This window comes from Phocoena phocoena, chromosome 10 (genome assembly GCF_963924675.1).
Source record: "Phocoena phocoena chromosome 10, mPhoPho1.1, whole genome shotgun sequence".
Taxonomy (NCBI): domain Eukaryota; kingdom Metazoa; phylum Chordata; class Mammalia; order Artiodactyla; family Phocoenidae; genus Phocoena; species Phocoena phocoena.
The window spans coordinates 67534678-67559765 of NC_089228.1; the positions used below are offsets into that span (position 1 = coordinate 67534678).

General features: G+C 52.2%; 1 protein-coding gene across 2 annotated transcripts in view; it reads right to left on the reverse strand.

The window, feature by feature from the left end:
* Nucleotides 1–22844, reverse strand: part of CPNE5 (copine 5) — a 90792-nt gene extending 67948 nt beyond the window's left edge. The window contains exons 1-3 of one of the 2 annotated variants that reach the window (XM_065884676.1): nt 22343–22844; nt 8267–8307; nt 6210–6256 (exon numbers count right to left, since the gene is read on the reverse strand). In XM_065884676.1, the coding sequence (XP_065740748.1) occupies nt 6210–6256; nt 8267–8307; nt 22343–22437 (183 nt within the window). In that variant the 5' untranslated portion in view covers nt 22438–22844. The remainder of the gene's footprint in view (nt 1–6209; nt 6257–8266; nt 8308–22342) is intronic. The other variant, XM_065884675.1, reaches the window with a different exon arrangement.
* Nucleotides 22845–25088: the final 2244 nt, after the last annotated feature.

The following is a 25088-nucleotide window of genomic DNA, read 5'->3' on the forward strand; positions in this document are numbered from 1 at the left end:
GCTATTAGCATTACTATTGCAGTTATTGTTGTTTTTGTTACCTCCCTGAATTGAAAGTGAGCTCTGGCTGTAGATAGTGTCTGGTCACCCTTTGTGTCCCCAGCATTCATCTCCCAGCACACAGTAAGTTGAGTCAAAGTTATGTGGAGGCTCATGTCAAGGTGCTCCAAGGAAGATCATCCCGAATATTCAGAGATGAACTGTCATTCCCAGCTGGTGTTAAGATGCTCAGCAGGCTGAGGTTGCTCAAAAATAGACTGAGCGCTCAGGCAGGGACATGTGGGCATGGCGGCTGGGGCCACGTGCTCTGCAGGTGGTATGGGTTGATCAGCGGGACACCCTAAGATTCCAGGATACACATGTCCTCCTTTCTGAAGGGCCCTCAGCCTGGACAGCCACCTGGCAAGGGAGGGGCAGGGATCACCCCTACACTTTTCTTTTTTTTTTCTTTTTTCTTTTTTTTGGCTGTGGGGCTTGTGGGATCTTATTTCCCCAACCGGGGATTGAACCCTCACCCTCGTCAGTGAAATCATGGAGTCCTAACCACTGGACTGCCAGGGAATTCCCAACGTGAAATTCATTATTATTATTATTTGCTGCACCCCTACACTTTTCAAATGGGGAACCAAGCACAGCTCCCTCTTCCTAGTGAGAGAGTTTCTGGGACTCCTCCTACCTGGCCATCCTGCCTCTCCTGGGACATGCAGAAGGGCTTAGTAAGCCTTGATGCAAATAGTGGTCGATTTCCTGGGCTAAAATTACATCTTGAGTCAATTTTCACAAAGTGCAGTGACAGATTTAGGTGATGGGAAGACGGAGCTTTCTCAGAAGGCATTACAATGACCCAAACGGTTAAAATCAGCTGAAACCAGGCAGCCAGGGGCTGCGAGAGCAGCTTTCATCCTTCTGTGGTCTTATGCAAACATGGGAGACCCTGCCTAGGGAAACTGCTGTGCTTGCACTTGACTCCCTCCGGCCATGGAATGAATATCTCTTGGCCAAGATTCCACTAACAGAGAGACTTTTTGCAATGAACTAGCAGGTGAAGCCACGGGAATGGGTTCGTGTTTACTAGGAAAAACAGGCTTCCATCCCAGGGACAGTTCCATAGAGATGGATCTGGATTATTCTTTAAACTCTCCCTTCCTGATACTTTCCTCTGCAGGTCACACAAAGAACCAGGCAAAGTAGGGCCTTGATATGTTTGAGGGTATCTTTCCTTCTACAGAAATAGCTTGAAGCCTGTGTCCCAGGGGTAGCCCATGCAACAGAGCTCTGTCACCGTCACCCGTGAAGGCTGGGCATGGTGCTGATGGTCTCTTGTAAATGGGGTCAGTCTCCTCTCTGACATTCTGACCCTATGACCCCGGAGTCCTCAGCCTGAGAGTCAGGAGCTCCCTTCAGCTGTCTCTCCCTGTATCTTACCAGCCTCACACCCTGAACACCAGCCTCATTCATCTGCTCACCCTCTGTTTTGGATGGTCTCCGTTGGCCCTCTGGATCTACTTCCAGCCCTTCCCCACCCTGCTCTGTGCCCGGGAGGCCGACCTGTGTGGACTGGATCAACAGCCGCTCCCCGCTCTAAGTCTTCCAGTGGGATTCCACCAATGGGGGGTGAAGGCAGGAGAGCAGAGGGTGGGGAGAGAGTGAGGTTGCCCAGGCTGACCATGTCCCTCCACTGAGGGCCCCTGCTCCTGTAGACAAGCTCCCTTGGGGTTCCAGGAACCACCCCCACCCCTTACCTCCTCAGGCCTGGAGTAGTCCCACTGTCCCCAGCCCCTGTGATTCACCAGCCCACGTTGGTTTCCCTGAACCCCAACTCCTTTATAATTAGCCCTGTATTATATCTCCCAACTCTGCAGGACCTGGACTGGCCTGCTTACTCCAGCCACCTCCATGCCTTTGCTTTCACCACCATCTTTTTTTTTACAAATTTACTTATCTATTTATTTATCTATCTATTTATTTATTTAGGCTGCATTGGGTCTTCGTTGCTGTGTGCGGGCTTTCTCTAGTTGCAGCGAGCAGGGGCTACCTCTTCGCTGCGGTGCACAGGCTTCGCATTGCAGTGGCTTCTCTTGTTGCGGAGCACAGGTTCTAGGCACACGGGCTTCAGTAGTTGTGGCACGTGGGCTCAGTAGTTGTGGCTTGCGGGCTCTAGAGCGCAAGCTCAGTAGTTGTGGCACACGGGCTTAGTTGCTCCGCGGCATGTGGGAATCTTCCCGGCCCAGGGCTCAAACCCAGGTCCCCTGAATTGGCAGGTGGATTCTTAACCACTGCGCCACCAGGGAAGCCCTCACCACCATCTTTGATGCTGGGTCCTTGTGTATGGCCCCCGGCTTCACTGAAACCCAGATCGACTCAGCTCCTCCAAGTGGACGCTGCCCCTGCACTGGGGTCCAGCCCCCTGATTCCAACACATGAGGCCAATCCTGCTCCTCTATAGGATGAGGAGGGTGAACCAGCTGAGCCCTGAAGTTCCTTCCAACCCACATTCTCCTCTGCTCCACATCATGCATCCCTTAGCCAGATGGCTGGCGTTGAGGTTCAAATTCCACTGAAAAATCCAAATGACATTCTGGCTGTAATTTTCTCTCCTCTGAACTCCCATTCTATTCTCATCAATACCTCTCATCACAACCTCTGTTAGCATCATTCATGCATGGGAATCTCCCCTTCTAGGCTGTAAACTCCCTAGTTCCATCTTGTGTTTTTGGTGAAACACTTTTCTTTTGGCCTATCTCCCTCTTCCCCCCGCCCCCATCTCAAGAATGCTTACTGTTGTAAATATTGACTGAAATGGGGGAGGGACCAGTAAGGCCCCAACACTCTGGATGATGTTGTACAATGATATTTACCAGACAATGACTACACAGCAGGTATGTTATATCCATCATCTTGCTTTGCCCTCACCACAGGCCTACAAGGTAGGTGTTACCCCCGTATTACATATGTGGAAACAGAGGTTAAAAGCAACTTGTTCCAGGAGACTTCCCCAGTGGTCCAGTGGTAAAGAATCCACCTTCCAATGCAGAGGACGTGGGTTCGAGCCCTGGTCTGGGAAGGAAGATCCTACATGCCCTGGGGCAACTAAGCCCACGCACCACAACTACTGAGCTCGCGCACCTCAATGAGAGAGCCCACGTGCCGCAAACTACAGAGCCCACTTGCTCTGGAGCCCACACGCCACAGCGAGGAACCCACACACTGCAACAAAAGATCCTGCATGTCTCAATGAAGATCCCACGTGCCACAACTAAGACCCTATGCAGCCAAAAAATAAAGAAATAAAGAAAAATAAATAAATAAACACTGTGATTAAAAAAAAAAGGGACTCCCCTGGTGGCTCAGTGGTTAAGAATCTGCCTGCCAATGCAGGGGACACGTGTTCGAGCCCTGGTCCAGGAAGATCCCACATGATATGGAGCAACTAAGCCCATGCACCACAACTACTGAGCCCGCATGCCACAACTACTGAAGCCCACGTGTCTAGAGCCCATGCTCCACAGCAAGCGAAGCCACGTCAATGAGAAGCCCACACACCGCAACAAAGAGCAGCCCCCGCTCACCGCAACTAGAGAAAGCCTGTGTGCAGCAGTGAAGACCCAACACAGTCAAAAATAAATAAATTAATTAATTAATGGGAAAAAAATAAATTAATTTAAAAAAAAAGTAACTTGTTCCAGAAAGGGTTGGAGCCAGAAGTGAGAGCACAGGTGTATCTGATTCCAAGGCCTGTCACCGTTCCTCTGCTCCACCCTGCAGTGTCTGTGATAACAAGATGCAACATGGGGATTTCCCTGGCAGTCCAGTGGTTAAGACTCTGCACTTCCACTGCAGTGGGCATGGGTTCAATCTCTGGTTGGGGAACTGAGATCTCGCATGCCGCAAGGCGCAGCCAAAAAAAAAAAAAAAGATGCAACATGGGCCCTGACCCAAATGAGACAAGTCTCATTACAGGATGTAATTAAGGGTTCATGGAGCAGCACCCTTCTGAAGAGGCCCTTCCAGACTTTCCTGAATGAATCACCGAGACATTAGGACATTACTGTTCTCTATGAAGCTCAGCCAAAAGGTCTCAAAAGTTAATTAGTTCCTTTAAGCTAAACATTTCCCCAGCAATCTGGTTTACACTTTAATTGGCTTAGAGTATTGGAGAGGAAGAAAAAGTCAACTTTAGCCCAGCCCCTGCGGAAATATTTCCCATACATTTTATGGATAAAATTCATTCCCTTTGGCCACTTGCTTCTGCCAAGCCTGAGGGAGGGCAGATCAGGGAGCAGGGCAGGTGATGCTCCAGTCAGTCCACCAACGAGGAAAGAGAGGTTCGTTTCTGAAGTCTGAATTACTGAAGCTTTACTGGCTGTTCTCATTCTCATCAAGTCACCTGGGACCACCGCCCCTGTGGGCTCTTGGCTTTGGTCATCTCATGCACCACTCCTCTTCCTTCCCTTTCCCCAGGCTCTGGGGTCTGGACCTGTGTCCTTCTGCTCTTTGGAGCTGTCTCTGTTCCATTAGTCATTGGTACCTCTCCCTCTCTCAGTGGAGACACCAAGCTGAGTCTCTATCCGGAGCCCCTGGGCCTCCCTCCCAGGTCTGGGTAGAAAAGGGCATGGGTAGGGCTGCCAAGGTCAAATTCCCTCTTGTCCCATCCTTGGGCCTCTTCTGATCACCAGAAGGAGTGAGCACAGCTATGAAGGTCACGGGAAACTCCCTTCAGCTCTGAGTCCAGTAAATTCACTCCCACCTCCTCAACCCTGGAAGAAAACATTCTTCACCTCCCAGACTTTGACCTCATCCTTGCTTGGCCAGATCCTCTTCTCTAAGAGTAAGGAGGTCTGCTCCTTCTTTGTTCAGACAGGAGCCAGGGGCTGCAAGAACCCTCCCCCTTGACCAGTTCCCCCTTTTATTCTCTGCACCTGAAAACCAGCTGGCACAGAAGGTCTAAGGGAAGAAGGAAGCAGAGACGGGAACGAGACAACAGCTGCCACATCCTTGCCAGCCTCTGTCACCTGGCTCCTTTTCCTAATCCAGTCATTCCTTCAACAGCCATTTATTAACACCTACTGTGTGCTGGGCATCTTTCCAGGTGCTCAAAATGTAAGAGTTAATGACAGATGAAAATCCTTCCCCTCATGGAGCTGACACATGACAAACAAGATAAATAAGTAAACCAGAGTATCGTTTATGGCTTATGGTGAAAAGCGATAAGGAGGCAAAATTAAGCAGGAAAGGGTGGAGAGGCTGAAATGTTAGATGGGGTAGCCAAGGGAAGGCCTTGATAGGGTGATGTCTGAGTCAAGATCTGAGGGAACTGTGGAGGGGCCACGTGAACATCTGGGGAAAGAGCATTCCAGGAAGAAGGAACAGCAAGTACAAAGGTCCTGAGGCAGGAAGAGGCAGGTGTGGCTGGAGTGGAGTGATGGAGGGGATGAGCAGTAGGGAATGGGTCAGTCAGGTAAAGGAAGTCAGATCCTTTAGGGCCTGTTGGGTCACCACAGAGACTTTAGTTTTGCAAGATGGGAGCTACCGGATGGTTCTGAACAGAGGAGGGACAGAATTTGACTTGGGTTTTAATAGGATTCCTCTGTCTTTTGGGTGGGGAATAGACTGAAGGTATCTAGCAGCCACCCACTAAAAGTGTCTGTGATTCTTAAGAGCGAGCACTTCAAGTCTGCCCTCTCCTTAAACACCCTATCACAAGGGCAAAAGGCCTCTGGTGGGGACAATGGAATTGAGACAAGGCTGGAAAAGCGGGCCATCCTGAGTTATGGCAGAGCTTGGAAGTCAGACTAAGCAGCTGAGATTGATTCAAAGAAGAGGGGAGTCACCAAAGGTTTCTGAGCAGGAGAATCACCCAACTAAAGCCACACTCACTCACATTAGTCAAAAACCACGGGAAGGTTGCTCTGGCTGAGACATGGTGCTAGATGCTGTACCCATGTCTCTGGTCATGATCTTGGTGGGCCTGGACTCCCTGTCTCCCCCCTCAGACTGGGGCTCCCTGAGGACAGGAACTTTCTCTCCACCTTTAGTCTCTTCTTGCATCAGCAAGGACAAGACTCTGCACGCCTTACTATCCTTCCCGGGGGTTTAGATGCTGATGTTGGAAACACATCAGGTGGGATGACTGCAGAGTTAGATGAACAGACAGACAGACAATCAGGAACAGGCTGATGTTTCCACGGTGGGAGAGGGGCTGTACCTACCTCCCGCCACTGCTTGTTCTCCATCCCTTGAGTATACATGACGCATACTGTGAGGAGAGGAGAGAAAAAAGGGTTAACACCCCAGGCCAAGAGGAAGGTGTGGGCCCCAGATGCGGAGGGCCCTGGAGGGTCAGGCGCCTCAGGACACTATGGTCTAGGTAGCAGTGTTGGGTCTGGGTGGTGTCAGCTTGGAGGAGGGGGCCCAGAACATAGGTGTGTCTGGGAGGGGCACCCTTTGGGAGGAGGGTCAGGGTCACTCACATCTAGGCTAGAGCAAGTGTAAAGTGTGAGGCAGGTAGACAGGTGTGCATGACAGAGGACTGAGTGGCAGAGGTGTGGCAGGAGAGAGCATCTGAAACCTGCTTGTCCCTTTAGAGCCCAAGGTGGCCTCATGGGGCCTATTATTATCATCAGCCCCACTTCCCTGATGGGGAAACTGAGGATCAGAGGAGGCCAATGAGTTGTCTGAGGTCATATACTTGAGCAGCATTGCTTAGGGCTAGAACCCTGGGCTTCAAAATCAGTGCTCATCCCCCTAGGCCACAGATATTTGGGGCTCTTAAATGCACTGGTTTCCCTGGGGCTGAGACCTTTTGAGCCCTCCCTACCCACTTGGTTGTGTTGAGGCTTCACAAGTACGGGGGCTGGGAAGGGTCAGACCTCCAAGTTTTCTTTCTCCAGACAGTATCTGTGAAACATTAGATAGCCTTGATGTACTGGGAACGATGCCTAGTACATAGTGAGCACTCAGTACAGGCTACTGTGTTGGCTACTGTAGTAGTCATAATGCGTTGTAGCAAAGGAAACTATAAACAAAACAAAAAGACAGCCTACATACAGACTGGGAGAAAAAATTTGCAAATGATGCGACCAACAGGGCTTAATTTCCAAATATACAAACAGCTCATACAGCTCAATAACAGAAAAAGCAAACAACCCAATCAAAAAATGGGCAGAAGACCTAAATAGACATTTCTCCAGAGAAGACATACAGATGGTCAATAGACACATGAAAAGAGGCTCAACATCGCTAATTATTAGAGAAATGCAAATCAAAACTACAATGAGGTATAACCTCACACCAGTCAGAATGGCCATCATCAAAAAGTCTACAAAGAAGAAATGCTAGAGAGGGTATGGAAGAAAGGGAACACTCCTACACTGTTGGTGGGAATGTAAATTGGTCAGCCACTATGGAAAACAATATGGAGGTGCCTTAAAAAACTAAAAATAGGGCTTCCCTGGTGGCTCAGTGGTTGGGGGTCTGCCTGCCGATGCAGGGGATGCGGGTTCGTGCCCCGGTCCGGGAGGGTCCCGCATGCCGCGGAGCGGTTGGGCCCGTGAGCCATGTCTGCTGGGCCTGCGCGTCCGGAGCCTGTGCTCCGCGGCGGGAGAGGCCACGGCAGTGAGAAGCCCGCATATGGCAAAAAAAAAACAAAAAACAAAACACAAAAAACTAAAAATAGAGCTACCATACGATCCAGCAATCCCACTCCTGGGCATACATCTGGAGAAAACTCTAATTTGAAAAGATACATGCACCCCAATGCTCATAGCAGCACTAGTTACAATAGCCAAGGCATGGAAGCAACCTAAATGTCCATGGACAGATGAATGGATAAAGAAGATGTGGTACATATATATGGTGGAATATTAGCCTCAAAAAGAATGAAATAATGCCATTTGCAGCAACATGGATGGATCTAGAGATTATCATACTAAGTGAAGTAAGTCAGACAGAGAAAGAGAACTATCATATGATATCATTTATGTGTAGAATCTAAAAAGTGATACAAATGAACTTATTTACAAAGCAGAAATAGACTCACAGATATAGAAAACAAACTTATGGTTACCAAAGGGGAAAGGTAGGGGGGAGGGATAAATTAGAAGTTTGGAATTAATACTATCCATAAAATAGTTAAACAACAAGGTCCTACTGTATAGCACAGGGAAGTATATTCAATATCTTGGAATAAACTATCATGGAAAAGAAAAAAATAAAACAATGTCATTGCTGTTGTTGTTACTGTTATTACTGTCAGTGCAGGACTTACATGGGTCAGACTTGGAGAACATGTCTTTGTCCAAAAGGTTCCTGAAAGAGGGGGAGAGAGCAGGAGTTAGCACAGCCCAAGGATCTCAGGGGATTCAGGCTGTTACTGAGATCCGGAGGCTGCCTCGGGCCTGGCTTCAGGCAAATGCGAAGAAGGAGGCTCCTTCAGCACCGTTTATTAGGGTTCATTGGAGCTGGCTGGGCCCCAGAGTTTCCTCAGCTCAGCTCCTAGGGTGTGTGGTGCTTCCTGCTTCTCACCCCCGCCACCAACACACACTCCTGTGGACCCTGGTGCTCTGGATCCCACAGCCCCTTGCTCTTGGGCCGAAACACAATCTGCCCAATGTTGTAGAAATTGTTCTAGAAATTCTCCTTTTACCACTTCTCTGTCTCTGAAAAAATAAAGTGAAATCAAGCCACTAATGTACCATTCTCTCAGGGCTCTACTTACAGCCAGTTTATTCAATCATCTCACCTGTGCCAGTGGATTAATTAATGATACCTCCCAGGGGATGCAGACTCATTTGAACAGGGTCCTTTTGTGGTCAAGGCCAGAGCTAACACATGGTCCTAACAATTAGACTTGAACTCATGCAGCAAGATGACTGGGAACTCCCTGGTGGTCCAGTGGTTAGGGCTCCGCGCTCTTATTCCCAGGGTCCCAGGTTCAATCCCCGGTTGGGGAACTAAGATTTTGCAAGCCGCACAGCGTGGCCAAAAAAACAAACAAACAGAAAATGATGGACACAATGTTTGGAGGCAGAGAGCTCTCACAACAGGAGCGGAGCCCCTCCTTCCCTGCCTCTGTGCAATCATGGCTCCTACTCACTGAACCCCAGGCACTGCGCCAAGCGTTCTGCAAATATTAGCTCCCAATTCTCACTCTGTCCTGCAAGATCAGTACTGGGTAAGCATTATCCCATCTCACAGATGGGAGATCATAGGGAGATCAGGCAAGGGCGTGTCCTGCACATCTGGTGTCCCTCACTCCACAGTGACCCACTGCTGTCAGGAAGCAACATGGCTCAAAGAAAACTTGGTCTCTGGCTGGGAAGTGACTTAACCTCTCTGAGTCTGTTTCCTCATCTGTACAATAGAGAGAAGAGTGCCAGCTCTGAAGGCTGCTGATGCTCGGCCCTACCCCTTCAGCCCTCCTAGTTCCTGTACACACCCACAGTTTCCTCCTACTTCTCTTCCAAGGGCTTTCTCGGGGAGGCAGGGCTGCAAATACCAGGAAGTTTACACTCCCCACAGCAGCCAATGATGGGCAGGAGTTGGAGGATAAATGCCCGGCTTCCTGACTCCCCCTGGGACGGCTCTGAGCTGTGCTTCACACAGCCTCCCAGAGGTGCCCACCGGGAGACCCACTCATTGAAGACCCTTGTTGACTCGAGCAAGGGCTTTATTGCAGAAGGGGTTTCCTGTGAGCCCTCCCACCTGTTGGAGCTACTGACTCCTTCCTACACTGTCCTAAGGTCAAGCTCTACCCTTGCCAACCATCTTACCCATGTCCCACTTGCCTCCCAGATGTCCCCGGGGGTCTTCTCGTCCCTGCCTCCACTCCCCTACTCCCCCATGGGCCCCGATGTCCCTTGCACCCTTTCCCCAGAGAGGAGAAACACTAGGCTATGTGGCTTCCTGCCAGCCAACTCCAAATATCAGAGCTGGATGGGCCCCTCAGGATCATCTGTTCCACCTTCTCCTTGAGGAGGGGGAAACTGAGGCCCAGGGAGGGGCAGGGAGTAGCCATGCTGCACAAGCAGTGGCAAAGCCAGAAAGGTCTAGAAGGAGACCTCACCCTAAGTCACCATCACTGAAGCCATCAGCAGTGACAGGCTGTCTGGACAACTTGACCCACAGTCAACCCCACCACCCATGCTCCCCACTCTGAGGTGGGAGCCAAAGACCAACCAACAGACAGATAGATGCAACAGCAGCCTGGTGCCAGGATACGGCATCCTCTGCTACCCGGGGAGGTCCCAGATGGTGCTCATCAATCATACCAGCTCTGGTCCCCGACCAGATTTCCATCCTCTGCTCCAGTCTCTTCATTCAGGGTCCTCTCCCCAGAGGCAGCTACCCTGCTAGCCCTCCATGACCCAAAGGCACAGGACCCTTCTGCTGGCCTCCATCACCCCTCTCCCAGACCTGCTCCCAGCGGCTGTCCCTTTGGAAACCTTCTGATAAACCTCCCAGCCCACTGCAGTGAGCATCAGATGAAATGATACACAGGCAGCTCTGAAAAGTAGGCAGCAGGAGCTACAGGTAAATATACCAATTTGATATATGCTCATCCACACCGAGATGGGCTGACCTGGACCTGGGCTGACCCTCCCCTCCTGTAGTGTGCTAGGATTCAGGGCAGGAGTGTCTGTCTTGATTTAAACAAAGGACAAAATGCCTAAATTCCAAAGATGCCTCTACAGTGGTGGAACTTGAGATGTGGTGAGGAGCTGGAAAGTAATACAGAGGGTTGGGGGATGGAGAAAGAGGGGGCAGGGTGAGGGGGACTCCTACTAAAGCAAGTGCTGAGGTTTATCTTTGAATTCTGTAATGAAATTCTATAATTACATAAAATTCTAGAATGTTCAATCTGGAAGGGACCTCAGAGGTCACCTTTTCTAATTCCTTTATAAATCAGGAGTGTGAGACTCGGAGAGAAGGCAATTGACTTCTCCAAGGTCTGTGCCTCCTCCAAGTTTAGTTCTGGAACTCAGGTTCAGTCATGTCTAAGCTAGTGAGAAAGAGAGTGAGACCGTGTGTGTGTGTGTGTGTGTGTGTGAGAGAGAGAGAGAGAGAGAGAGAGAGAGAGAAAGAGAAAGAGAGAGGGAGAGATTGACAGAAAGAGAGAGAGATACAGATATGGGGTCTTATCTTCAAAGAGAAGCAGATGGGACCTGCCTGGGCGAGAGGCACACAGCTGGACTAAGAAATAGAACCCAGTCACCTAGCTTCGGTGGCTCCCTGCCCAGTGACCCTCCGGACTCTCACTGAGCCGCGTGGCATGGGTCATCCTGGCTATGGCACCTGAAGACAATGCAAACCCTCTTCCCCCTACTCTGCTGAGATTATCCTTACCATCCTTCCAGAACCATTACTGTTCATTCTCCTCAATTCTGCCTTCCTTGGACAGACACCAACAACCATTTCCTCTGAGCTCTCTCTGGCCTGTACTGTGCCATCCTCTGACTTATAGGACCCATTACCATACTCAGCATACCCTGGACTGCAAAATCAGGGGTGCCTCTGTCTCTCACACGGGGCAGGGACCCCAACTCTGCTCCAGGCCAGCCTAGCACCTGACTCAGAGCAGGGTCCTGGCAAATTGGATGGATGAAGGAAAACCAAAAGGAATGGCCAATGGGTGAGCAAGCCTCTTGCCTCCCAACATGGTCATGCTCAGGGCCGGCCCCTATACTTCCTCTTCCCTGTAGAGCCTAATGGTTAAGTATATGGACTGCAGTCAGATAAGCTGGGTTCACATCCCACCTCTGGACAAGTTACTTGCCTTCCTTGTGCCTCAGTTTCCCCACCTGTAAAGTGGAGTTAAAAAACAGTTCCTCCCTTAGGACTGCTGTGGAGCACTTGGACAGAGTGAGGCTCATCACACAGGTTAGTCTTCATCATTGGCCTGGTGCTGAGCGGAGCGGTCATTCTCCTGGTGAGTGCTCAGGCTCACTCGGTGACAAAGGAGAGACGGGACAGGTGACACAAGCCACTTCTGGGACTTACAGGTCCCAGGAAGCCCATCCCATCACATACACTCCCAGTGCCCCGTTGGGGTTGATCCACTGAGGACGCCAAGGCTCAGAGATGGTGAGTGACTTGCCCACAGGCACAGAGCCAGTAAGAAGCCAAGGGGTAAAAAACCAGGTCTTCCAACGCGAAGCAGGGCTCAAACCGCAAGGACACAGAGAGACCAGCCCGTAAGTGCTTTTCTCCACTATCTTTCTTTGGAGAGCTCAAAGAGACTTTTTTCCAACAGGCAAATGTATTTTTCCCCCCAAAAAAGCATAAAATTCTTCAGATGTCCTAGTGACAGCCTAAAGCTTGGCTTCTTTTGTTCCTTAAATCAAGATCAGGGAGCAGAGCAAAATGCTCTTTTCCTCACGGCTCTCCCCCCCAAAATCATTTCAAAAACAGTTGCAGGAAGAACGACCATGCCCTGGGCGTTGAGAAGACCCCAGCAAAGACAGAAAGCACTGGAAAGGCTGAAATGAGAGCTCCTGCCTGGTGCTAAAGGACAGGGCCTGAGGGTGACACCTTCGCAATGAGAAGCTTACAAGAATCAGAATACAAGCTGGGGCTCTCCAGTCAGAAAGAGGAAGAGATGCAGCCCTCCGCTCAGGGAGTCTTGTCGGAGGAAAAACAGCAATGCCATCAGGGAGCTGCAGCCTGAGGGGAGACACAGCCCCGTCCTCAGGTAGCCCCGGTCTGAGGGGAGACGCAGCCCCGCTCCCAGGGAGCCCCAGTCTGAGAGGAGACGCAGCCCCGCTCCCAGGGAGCCCCAGTCTGAGAGGAGACACAGCCCCGTCCTCAGGTGGCCCCGGTCTGAGGGGAGACACAGCCCCGTCCTCGGGAAGCCCCGGTCTGAGGGGAGACACAGCCCCGTCCTCGGGAAGCCCCGGTCTGAGGGGAGAACAGCCCTGTCCTCAGGGGGCCCCAGTCTGAGGGGAGTCACAGCCCCATCCTCAGGTGGCCCCGGTCTGAGGGGAGACACAGCCCCGTCCTCGGGAAACCCCGGTCTGAGGGGAGACACAGCCCCGTCCTCAGGTAGCCCCGGTCTGAGGGGAGACACAGCCCCGCCCCCGGGGAGCCCCGGTCTGAGGGGAGAACAGCCCTGTCCTCAGCGAGCCCTAGTCTGAGGGGAGACACAGCCCTGTCCTCAGGGAGCCCCCGGTCTGAGGGGAAACACGGCCCTGCCCTCAGGGGGCCGCAGTCTGAGGGGAGTCACAGCCCCGTCCTCGGGGAGCCCCGGTCTGAGGGGAGACACAGCCCCGTCCTCGGGAAGCCCCGGTCTGAGGGGAGTCACAGCCCCGTCCTCGGGTAGTCGTGGTCTGAGGGGAGACGCAGTCCTGCCTCAGGGTGCCCCACTTTGAGGGGAGACACAGCCTGACCCTTATGGAGCCCCAGCCTGTGGAAACACAATCCTACCCTCAGGGAGCCTCAGTCTGAGAGGGAGAAAACAGCCTTGCCTTTAGGAGGCCTACTCGGAGGGGAAATACAGCCCTCACTTCAGGGAGCCAAAGTCTGAGGGGAGACACAACCCTGCCCTCAGGGAGTCCCAGTCTGAGAAGAGACACAGCCGTGCCTCAGGAAGTCCGAGCGGGTAGACACAGTCCCTCCTGTGCTAAATTACTCAGCAAACTGATTATCACACATTCAGGTTGTCTCTAAACGAAGCCCATACACGCTCCGTGGATTTACTAGCAAATGACTCTGGCTATAGAATAAAAGGAAACGCACCAAGAACACTCATCTCAGCTTTTCCTGGACTGGCGGTCCCTAATAGAGGTCCATGGACCCCCCTGAAACTATAAGCAAAATGTGGCATATTGGTCCATATGGATGCATTCATTTTTGGCAAAATTTTCATCATATTCCCAAAGAGCTTCCTGAGGTTCAAAGGCTAAGGAAATATGGGGTTCTTTTGTTTGTTTTGGGTTTTTTTTTTCTTAATTATTTATTTTTGGCTGCGTTGGGTCTTAGTTGCGGTTCACGGGCTTCTCTGTAGTTGTGGTGCACGGACTCAGAGTGTGAGGGCTCTTCGTTGTGATGCGTGGGCTCTCTAGTTGTGGTGTGCGGGCTCAGTAGTTGTGGCGCAAAGGATTAGTTGCCCTGGGGCATGTGGGATCTTAGTTCTCCGACCAGGGATGGAACCCGCGTCCCCTGCGTTAGAAGGTGGATTCTTAACCGCTGGACCACCAGGGAAGTCCCCAAAAATATGGTTTAACCTCTTTGCAACAAGCCTCCCTAATCATCCCTCCAACCTCTGACAAAAAGTTGGTGGTGATGAGCACATAGCTTGGATCTTCAATGCTGGGTCCAAAACCCAGCTTTACCCCTTAGCTGTATGACCTCACTTAGCCTCTCTATGCATCAGTATCCCCATCTGTAAAGTGGGAGTAATAATAGTCCCTCTCTCCTACAGGTTTTCTGAGAATTAATGGAGTTCATATATGCAAAACAGAACAGTGTCTGGCACATACTAATTTGCATTTAAGTGCCTGGCATACAATAAGTGCTCACAAAAGCCCTGTGGAGAATAAGGTGGCTTCTAGGGAATCCCCATGTTCTCCCCTCCCTGCTCCCTACTGCTGGGCTTGATCAGGACCTCGAGCACCTTCATGTCCTCGCCCATCAGGGTCCACCTGGCTGTTGTATAGCCTTCATTGAGGAGAGCAGACTGGGGACAGGTAAACCACTATCAGGGAGAAACAGGAATCCTGAAGAGGCTGGAGAGACCCCAAAGCTTGAGGGGCCCTCCAGATGCACCCTATTTCTCCATGGAGCACTTTAACACCAAACATCTGGTTAACCCCAAGCAGGCAAAGAGGGTGGGAGGGGGCCACATTAACCGTGGATATAATCGGCACCAAATCCTTTGTTGTGTACCTAACCTATGACACCCTGTTCACCCTATGTATCAACGCTGGGAGGTAGACATTGCCTCATTGTACAGGCAAGACAGCTGGGGCTGAGGTGTGCCAGTGTCACCCAGCTTGCCAGGAGCACCGAAACTGAACTCTGAAGCCAGAGACCATTCAGAGGTGCCTGCATTACTAAAATCCAGGGTCTCCCAAATCCCCACCAGCAGTGCCCCTCACATCCTCACTCTCCCGTTTCCTACCCCCAGCTTCATCAGGGGTGCTCTCAAAGGAACAGCTGAAGAGGACTGGAGGGCTTCCCATCTCTCCCTGCCCTGCTCCCTGTCCTAACAGGCAGAAGTAATCCCAGGAAAGGAGAGGGACCTTGGCCCCAGCCCCTGGCACTCGCCCATCTCCCCTTTCAAATCCTGTTCCTCACTCCCGTGCACTGTCTCCCTGCCAGGCAACCTCAGCAAGGTCTAAAAGGCAATTTTCACGTGGCTTAAAGAGCTCTCCTTCCTGGAGCTATTTGCATTTTTGTTATTATTAATTATTGTAATAACTGTCCCTCTTAAGCTACGTGACCGAGGAAAAACAGCCTGAGCTCTGGCCTCAGATCCATTCAAACTAGAATCTCCACACAGCCACATGGTAATTCTGTGACCTTGCACAAGCTACTTAACCTCAGTTTCCTCATCTGTGCACGCAGTCACATACCTGCCTTGTGCAGTTGTGAAGCCAATAGCTTACAACAGAAATGTAGGAAGTGTGCTTGATTTTTCTCTCCCTCACGCCCACCCCCCATCCCATTCATCAAGTCTTAAAATTTCTCCTACTGGGAGCACTAGGCTAGGCCAGCAGAGGTGAGTGACATTAGGAGACAGAGGCACCTTGCAATGTTTTGGAATCACACTAAGTCTTTTTTTCTTGACCAGGAAACTAGCAGGAAAAGAGGTTGTCAGGGGTCCAGCCAAGCTGTGCTTGGAAAATCAGTCCCCAGTCACTTAACACTGGCTGTCCACTGACTGCAGGAAAATCTGAGGAGTCAGTCCTCAAAGACACCAAACTCGAGGCCCCTTGTAGCCCCAGGGATCTCAGGTAGTCTGTGGGTCACCTGGAAAGCCTCCTTGTGGCAGAGGCCATGGCTGTCCACCCAGCAAGCATTCCTCACTCCCTTCCTAATAGAATCCACACTGGTTCAGTTATCTGATGCAGATGGCCTAAAGTCAGAGAAGGTAGGCTCCTGTCCTTTGTTGCTGTTGACTGATTGTGTAACCCCCCAAATTTATACATTGAAACACTAACCCCCAATGTGCTGGTATTGGAGATGAGGTCTGTGGGAGGTAACTAGGGTTATTTGAGGTCATGAGGGTGGGTCCTTCATGATGGGATTAGTGCCCTTATAAGAAGAACTTGCTCTCTGCTCTCACCTTCTCTCTCTGCCATGTGAGCACAGTGAGAAGGTGGCCATCTGAGGCCAGGAAAGAGGGCTTACCAGAATGTGACACCCTGATCTTGGACCTCCATCCTTGAAAACTGTGAGAAATAAATATTTCTTTCTCTTGTTTAAGTCACCCGGTCTATGGTATTTTGTTTTGCCAGCCAAACTGACTAATATACTGGCCTGGGGTGGACATGAGACCTGCCTTTGGCCACTGAAATAGAAGGGGAAGTCTGCTGAGAGATTTTGGGAGCGCCTGTGCTTTCTAGATAAAAAGAAATTTTCAGAGAGAGGCCTTTGGTCCAATGTCTTGCTTCCTGTCTTTGGATGTGGTTGTGATACCTAGAAAAGAGGCAGTCATTTTGTAACAATGAGGCCACCATTTGGATGATGGCAGAATAGAAAGACAGCTGCATCCTTGATGGCAAAGTGAGCTGACAAATCGGAACTGAGATAACCTACGTAGAGACTCACTGTGATGATCTGAGAAAAATAAATGTATTTTGGGCTTGACCTACCATCAGATTTTCTGTTACCTACAGCCAAAGAATTCCTAACTGAATCTGATTCCTCTGTGCCCCAAACTTGTTCCAGCCTTATTCCCCTCACCTCCTCCCCACCCTCTCTTCCCAATGGTAGGTCATCTCCAGCAATGGACTTAGGTCTGAGCAGGGAGACCTGTGGGCTGGAAGAGGACAAATGGTAAGTTACTACCATATGGTCTAGATGCCAGGGAAGGCCAGCTGCAATCCCATGACTCTCTCTGGTCTCTGCTCCCTAGGGATTTCTCTGGTTCTGGGTTTGCCTGGCATCCCTGAACAAGGAAGGCCTCTCATCCTTGGAGACAGAGTACCTACTTCTTGGCTACATCTACCATGGTTGGTACCCAGGCCCTACGATGATTCTCATCCTTGGAGACCCCAATCCTCAAACTCAAGAGGCTCTCAAGGTTTTAAAGTCTGAGGAAACTGGATTTGGATCCCCTTCTCCAAAACACACTAACTGTACAGCCTTGGGCCGGTTCCTTAACCTGAGCCCCGATTTCCTAATCAGCAAAAAGGGGAAAATACTACTAGTATTTTTCTAGTTCATAGGATTGTTGTAAGGTTAAAAAAGATGCAGTAATTGTGGTAGGCAGAAATCTAAGATGGTCCCTGCGATTCCCACCCCCAGTGTGCAAGCCTGCACAATCCCTTCCCCTTGAGTGTGAGTGGGACCTGGGAATATGATAGGATACTCACTTCTGTTACTTTATATCAAGTAGCAGACTCTGGAGAGATTATCCAGCTGGCTTTGAAGAGGGAAGCTGCCATGTTGTGAGAGGCCCACATGGCTGGACCTGAGGGCAGCCTGTAGGAGCTAAGAGCCCCAAACCAACAACCAAAAAGAACACAGGACTTTAACCTTACAGCTGCAAGGAATTAAACTCTGCCAGCAACCTAAATGAGCTTGGCTTAGACCCCAAGCCTCAGATGAGATCATAGCCCCTGCAGGCACCTTGATTTCAGCTTGGAGAGACCCAGAGCAGACAAGTCAGCTGTGCTGTGCCTGGGCTTCTGACCTACAGAAACTGTGAGATAATAAATGGCTGTTGTTTTAAGCTCTAGGACTATGGTGATTTGTTATGCAGCAATTGAAAACTAATATAATAGTCTGAGTTTGTACCAAATTGCTATTTGATAGGTTAAAAACAGCTGAGTACAGGCAATTGCATATGGTTCAGCCTAGTACAGATGTTAATGCCTGGCATGTAGTAAGCACTCAATAAATCCCACTGTTTTTATTCCTCTGGCTCCACTAAACAGTATCTTAATGTAGTCAGTGGCTGAATAGACCTCTTTTTCCTAGCAATGGCTCTAACAGCTGCCACACTGCCCCCAGGCTCCTCCTTCCCCCAAAGCCACCCTCCCCCTGCCTGTCAGAAGACAGTGTTCTGAGCCCATTCACACCCCTTCTGAGAGGCTGAGGGCACAGCTCTTGAGCTAGGCTGCCTCTCCAAAATGCCAACCTGAACAGACAGCAGAAAACAACATCTCTGGGGCAGAGGCAACAGCTGCCCACCAGCCCCACGTCAGCTGGAGGGGAGAGGGCAGCTGCTTGAGAGATCCCAGCAGGGCTAAGCCACCACCTGCCTCTGGACTGTCCCCTCCTTGCCTTCCCTGTGGGTCTCAGGAGCCCCGCCATGTAGAATCGTTCAGTGGTTCTGCCAGCAAGACCCCGCGGAAGTGCACAGGTTTCCTGTTACATAAAAAATGCAAATTGCTCTTTCTAACAAACACACTGGTCTGGATCCCTGCATCAGACGAGGCATAGAGAAATAGTGGGGCCCTTGGGAACAGGACACTGGACAGGTGAGTTTTGACTGGGTCTGCAGGGAGGCTAATAGTCAGGAAAGGTCTGGAACAGACCAACAGAGAAAAGAGAAGCTCGTGGCTCACACTTTTTACGATGCCTGCTGGAATCTGGTTTCACAAACCATCTACCTTACTCCCAAAACAACCCCTCAGAATCTCTAAATGTACACAGTATGTCAAATATATGTCAATAAAGCTGGGGGTGGGGGGAAACAGAACTTTCTAGATGGATCAGATCTCCAGAACCCACACAAACCAGCTATAGAGACAGATTTTTATTTACTTTCAGGTGTCAAATAATAGGCAACATAAATTACTATTCATGGCTTAGTCCATTTAATCCTTCTACTGTGATAAGGATTATTACACTTACTTTACAGGTGAGGAAACCACAGCCCAAGTTAAGTGCTTTACCCAAAATCACAGGGATTTGAACCCAGGTAGAGAGACCCCATAGACTCATGTTCTTACAAGCATTGAGCCAGACAACCAGAGGCTTTAAAATCTTTGGCCTGAGTTTACCTAAATCAGTGAAAACAATTGTTTGGGAGTAGACTATAGATTAGCCCAGGAGACACCCAACACAAAGAAGCAGGGGCCCAAACACATCCATCCTACAGTGTCACCTGCCTTCAGCAGAGGCTTGGATGGGCCTCTGCTGTGGTCCTGTGCTAGGGCTCAGACATGTCCCTGTGCCAGGCAGCTTTGCTCAGCTAGGAGTGTCCTAGGATAGGCATGGTGGGGGTCAGGTCCTCCCCTAGGCAACAGCAGAGACCTCCTAGGGCTGCAGGGGATGGCAGGGACCTTCCTAAGGAGCAGAAGGGAAGGGAACTAGCTCCCAGGAATGCTAGTTTCCAGTTCCTTTGAAACATTGGACCCCTCATCCCCAGCTGCCCATTCTGAAGCCCCCTGGAGCTCTCAGTCCACCAACCCCTCTGCCTGCCCTACTATTCCCTGCCCACCAGCAGGTGTCACCTAGATGCTCAGGGCAGGGGCACCCTGTAGCCTCCTCCCCCGGGCTCAGTGAATGCTGACCATGAGATGCAGGGGAGGAGGCCTTGGCTCTCATTAACTGGTGGCCATGGAGTATAGAATATGCTGGAGAAAGCCATTCTGTGCAGCTCTCCCTCCTCCCCACCCTCCTCCTCCTTGTCTCCTTTTCCTTTTCTCTCTCTCCCTCTCTCGATCTGTTCTAGAAACTGGATAGTTAGACCTGGTTGAGGCAAAGAGATGGATTTACAATTTCAAGTTTATCCACATTGTTTTCTTGCCTCCCTTCCGTTCCAGGTGACTCCTCCCTCCTCACCCCTTCCTACCAAAACTCATTATTCCCCACTCTCTGGCTTTTGGGAGGGCAGGAGCAGAGCCTGGGTCATGCCCTTCTCAGGTTGATGTCCCATGAAAGGGAATGAACACCAGGGTTGATCCCAGAACCACATCCCCCAGGAACTCAACTGCATCCCTAGGTACTGCTTAGGCAAAAGGTTTGAGTCTTTGGACACCTCTGCTTCCAGAGAGCAAACAGGAGGGGCCAAGTGCTACTGCCTTACAATAATCACTGTAGTTATTTATTGAGCACCTACTGTGTGCGAAGCAAGTGCAAAGCAGCATGCTGGATGCTTCATGATCCTCTACTCCTGTAAATTAAGTCCTCCAACAGTATTCGGTGAGGACCTACTACATGCCAGCCATGCTTCCAAGCATGAAGGGTACCTCTGTGAATAAGGTTTCTCCACGAATAACAGGTTCGTTGTTTGCACTTGACAAATGGGGGAAAGCGAGGCTAAAAGTTTGCCCCAAGTGGTGGAGCAAATTCCATTTTAAAGTATCTGATTCCAAAGCCACAATGCCCTGTGCCCTCTGCCTCCTCTGGGTTCGTGGGTCTGAGTCAGGGCGGGGATCGCTGCCCTCAAATGCTTACAAAGTTGCTTTGGGGGAAGAGGAATGAAGTCTACACACCTGAGATGTCTTCAGAGGTTTTGTGCTCAATATGTGAGAGACCCAGTGGCCCAGGCTGAGTGCTCAGGACCCAGGGAACACAGAAGGCAGTGATTTGGGCTGCGTGTCTCTCAAGGGTGAGGATGGCTGGAAGTGGGGAGCACGAGGCCAGGCTTTTCAGGATGGGGGGACACAAACTGGCAGAGATGAAGGCAGGGTGAGATATGGATGGAGATTGTGCTGTTCAGAGGCTCTGAGGTGAAAAGCCTCCCGAGACAGCTCCGACACAGGCATGACTGAAGGCTGGGAAGGAGCATCTGGTGCAGGGCTATGCACCAGCAGGGAAGGGAGGACAGGCTGGGGCAGCTGTGGATGGCTGAGGAGGTGAGGCCGGAGCTAATGGGCAGTCAGGAATCTCCCAGCAGAGTAATGGCAAGATGCAAAATGGCCTTGGGAGATAATTCTGACAAAACCGTATGTGGGACCATAGGGGAGACATGTGGGGTTATCACAGGAGCCCCCAGAAGGGCCTGATGCAGGGGCCAGCTATGTTCAACTTCATCAGCCCTCACTCCCACTCACCCTAAACCGCAGCCCCCCGCCAGGTCCTTCCCTCTTTCACATCCCAGCCCAGTTCCCCTGGCTCCATCTATACCTCCCCAATGCCACAACTTGGGAACACAGGGTTGGGGTGCCATGAGGGTGGGTGAAAGGTCTGATCAAAGAGAGGCCTGGGCGATTTGGAACAAGTGCACACCCAGGACCCCGGAAATGCTGTTGGTCACTTGGGGCAGGGGAATGGCATTTCCAGTGGAAACTCAAGAGGTGGCCTCTGCGTAGGCCACAGGGCCCCCTCACAATCCCAGCAAGGCAGTGACCCTAGGCCAGCCACAGGGTGACTGCACTAGGGATAAATTCCCCCTTCCCCATTTGTATCCCTTACTGCCTGGGGCAGCCTTCCTCTCAGATAGGAGAACCTGGGGGAGACCCAGCTTAGATGGAGAAGTGACTCCCAAAGCCTGTGTGACACGACTGAGGATTTGGGGGTGGCAGCCCACAAAAACTCTCCTCCCCCTCCCCTGCTGGACTCTAAAATTCCACACTCATCGTTCTAGTCCTTTGGCTTAAGATTTTGTACCCCCAGTTACTGTTTTTTTAATGGTGCAACTTTAAGTCGTTATCAATTATCCACATCTCAGGATGAATGAATCAATCTGATCCTTTCCTGAGAGTCAGTTTTGTTGTTGGAGGTGAAGAAAGGCTTTCAAATCCTGAGGTCTAGAATGGTGGGTGGGTAAGGGAGGAGAGGGTGAGGGTGTTGGGGCAAAGGAGGGGGGAGAAGAGAGGGAAGGAGGGCACAAAATGCAGAGGCTGGGCACGCCTGGGAGGGATGAGGCAAATCATTCTCTTCTGGATTTGGGGAGGGGATGATCAGAAATAGACTGCTGTGAAGACCCTGCTATGTCCTTTCACTCCCTCCCTCTCCCCACACGGGCGTCTGGACCCCCGTTCCTGTGTCTTCTCTCCTCTCAACAACAGCCCAGAGTGCAAACTTTCTGGGATACGACCCTAAGCCTGGCTTCCCATTCCACGGTCGCCACCCGTGGCTGGGCAGGGGCTCTTGCAGGAAAGGCAAAGGGGCGTCCTGGAGAAGAGACACTCTGGAAGGGGGCGCACGGAGGTAGATGGAGCCAAAGGGGCGCAGGGGCTCTGGGGCCAGGGGCGGGGCCGGGGGCCAGGGCCAGCGGGCGGCTCACCTGCAGGACACGGTGATCTCCACCTTGGTGGCCGGGATGCTGCCCGCCAAGGAGTCGAACTCGCTCAGCGACGCCATGTCCTCGGGCTGCTCCATAGCCCACCGCGCCCTCCACCCCAAATTAGTAAATCCCTGCGCGATTCACGCCTCCTCCGGAGCAACCGAAACCCTGGGCTCTCCCCCAACTCCGGAGCCGGGGCTGGGCGGCAAAGGGAGGAAAGAGGAGAGCGAAGAGGGGGCGTGGGAAGTGAGAGAGGGAAGCGGGGCGGAGGGAGCGGGGGCAGAGGATACAGGAGGGGGCGCGGGTGACGCGACGAGGAGGCTGGGGGCCCAGCGGAGAGGCGCAAAGGGCACAGGGAGCTGAGGCGCAGCCGGGAGAGGCGGAGGAGCGCGGGGAGAGGGCACCGGGAGGGACGCGCGGAGTCGTGGAGGGGGCACCGGGAGAGGGGCGGGGAGCTTGGGGCGGGGACAGAAAGGGTGCAGGAGAAGGAGAGGGGTGTGGGGGGCCGGATGGGGCGCGAGCTGCGGGGGTGGCCGAACTCAGGCAGCGCAGAGCGAGCCCGGAGCGCAGGGGCTGCGGCGCCTCTCGCTGGGTCTCCGCGGCGGGGTTGGGGACGCGGCTGCGAGCGCCACTTCCTCGGCTCGGGCTCTGGCTCCGGGGCTCCCGGGCTGCGGGAAAATCAAATCTGCCCGAAGCCGCCGCCTCCCGCCACCCGGGGCGGGCTGCGCGCCGGGTGCGCGAGCGCCGGAGGGGACGCCCGCAGGGGCCGGGGCGGGGCCGCGGGCGGGGTCTGCGCGCTAGTGTGAGTGTGTCCCTGCGAGCATGTGAATCTCTGTGCGTGTGGCGGGCGTGGAGACGCGGCTCCAGATGCTGGGAGCCTGGGGAGTGACAGCTAGAGATGGTCTCGGCCGTGCGCGTCTCCGTCTGCGCCCGCCCTCCACTCCCCACCTCCTGAGGGGTCTCCATCTCCGGGGAGGGAAAGGGATGTGTGAACCAAGGGGCATCTGTATGAGAAGGGTCTATGCGGAGCGGGGGTGCAAAAGAGACAGCAACCCCCAACCAGAGGTTTGGAGCGGGGGATCTTTGCTGAGGGTGCGCTCCAACGGAGGGCAGGTCTCAGTCCAGAAACAGATTACACATCTCCTGGGGAAGCATGTGGGGCCGACCCCGGTGTCTGGAGGAGCCGCCTCGGTTTCCCAGTGAGGGTCCTTAGGCCTAGGCAGAGTGGGTGCATGGGCGCTCCCCCATCCGCCTCTGGTTCTCGCCGGGCCTGGCCACGCGGAGTCAGCCACCTAAGCCACGCGACAGTGCCCTCCCCATCCCCAGCCCGTCGTGACCACACGGCTTAACCAGCCCCCAGGTCTAGAAGCTTCCTCCAGCCAGACAGGGGGTGGCCCGAGATCCCCGGGGGTTCTCTGCAACCTGCACCAAGTAGGCGCCTGCTGTGTGCTGGGCTCTGATCCCAGCTGTGGGATCGAGGAGAGAGTTGAGACACCTCTCAGGCGGGCCCCCGCCCAGCCAGGCCCGTTGCGGCCCCACCCTGCCCCAGTTTCGCCCTTCTGGGTGTGCTGTGGCGTCTCTCCAGGGCTTCGCACAGAGGGTCGTCTCCAGGAAATCTCCAGCGACCCCTCCTCAGCCTCAGTCTCACCCTTGCGGAGCTGAAACCTCCTCCGCGCCCACCGCCCGGCGTTTGGATGCGACGCGCCCCTGTGCCCTGGAGAGGGGTCCTGGCGAGGCCTAGAGCCTGAGGCTGGCCCTGGAAAAGCCACGCCCCGCGGGCCTGGCTTTGGCAGCTGGGCCTTAACAGGCGCCTCGAGATTCTGTTTGAAGTCAATTCCCAGAACATCAGATACAGCCAGAGTCAAAGATAAATAAGAACACATTCATCGGCCTGGGTTAAGTGTTTTCCTTTTACCCATGGCTCAGGATTGGCTGCAGTGTGTTCTGCAACCTGGGACCCGACAGCAAGAACAAAGGCGCTGGGATGCCCAGGGCAGCGGGGGCTTGCTGCGTCAGAAGGCTCCACTCTCCGGTTTGGGCTTACGACCCTCTCTGCAGGATAAGTCGGGCCTCCTTTTCTGAAGGATGCAAAACTGGGCTTGGACTCTCTGTTCCCTCCCCCCACCCCATACCTGTCCTACACATGTTCCAGACATACTTGTGGAATATGTTATCCATTCATTCTACCAGTATTTACAGAATACCTGCCCTGTGCCCGGCCAGGTGCTAGGGCCCCTTGGAAAACTTCCTTGGTAACAGTGATAACCACCATTCCGTTTTCGAAGAGACTATCCTGGGCCAGACACCATGCTTAATTTTTAAGATATTATTTGCATACTACAAAATTCCACCATTTTGTGTACAATTCAGTGGTTTTAAATATATTCACAAGGACTATGCGTGATTATAAATTCTCAAAATAAGTACAGGCATGAGGTATTATTATCCCAGGGAAGCTAAGTAACTCGCCCATGATCACCCAGCTGGGAACTGGCAGAGTGAGAATTTGAACCCCAGCCATTGAGACCAAAGCCTGACTGAACAAACCTTGACTGCCTCTTAGGATGGGGCGAGATGATGGAGGGTCTTAAAAGTCATCCATGAAATTAGGCCCAGTTGAGGAGGACAACAGGTGGGATCCATTGTAGGTAATTAAGCAGGTGAGTGGTGAGACTGAAGTTTTACCACATAACCTTGTAATGTGACAGCATCTGGTCACATAACCTTGTAATGTGACAGCATCCCC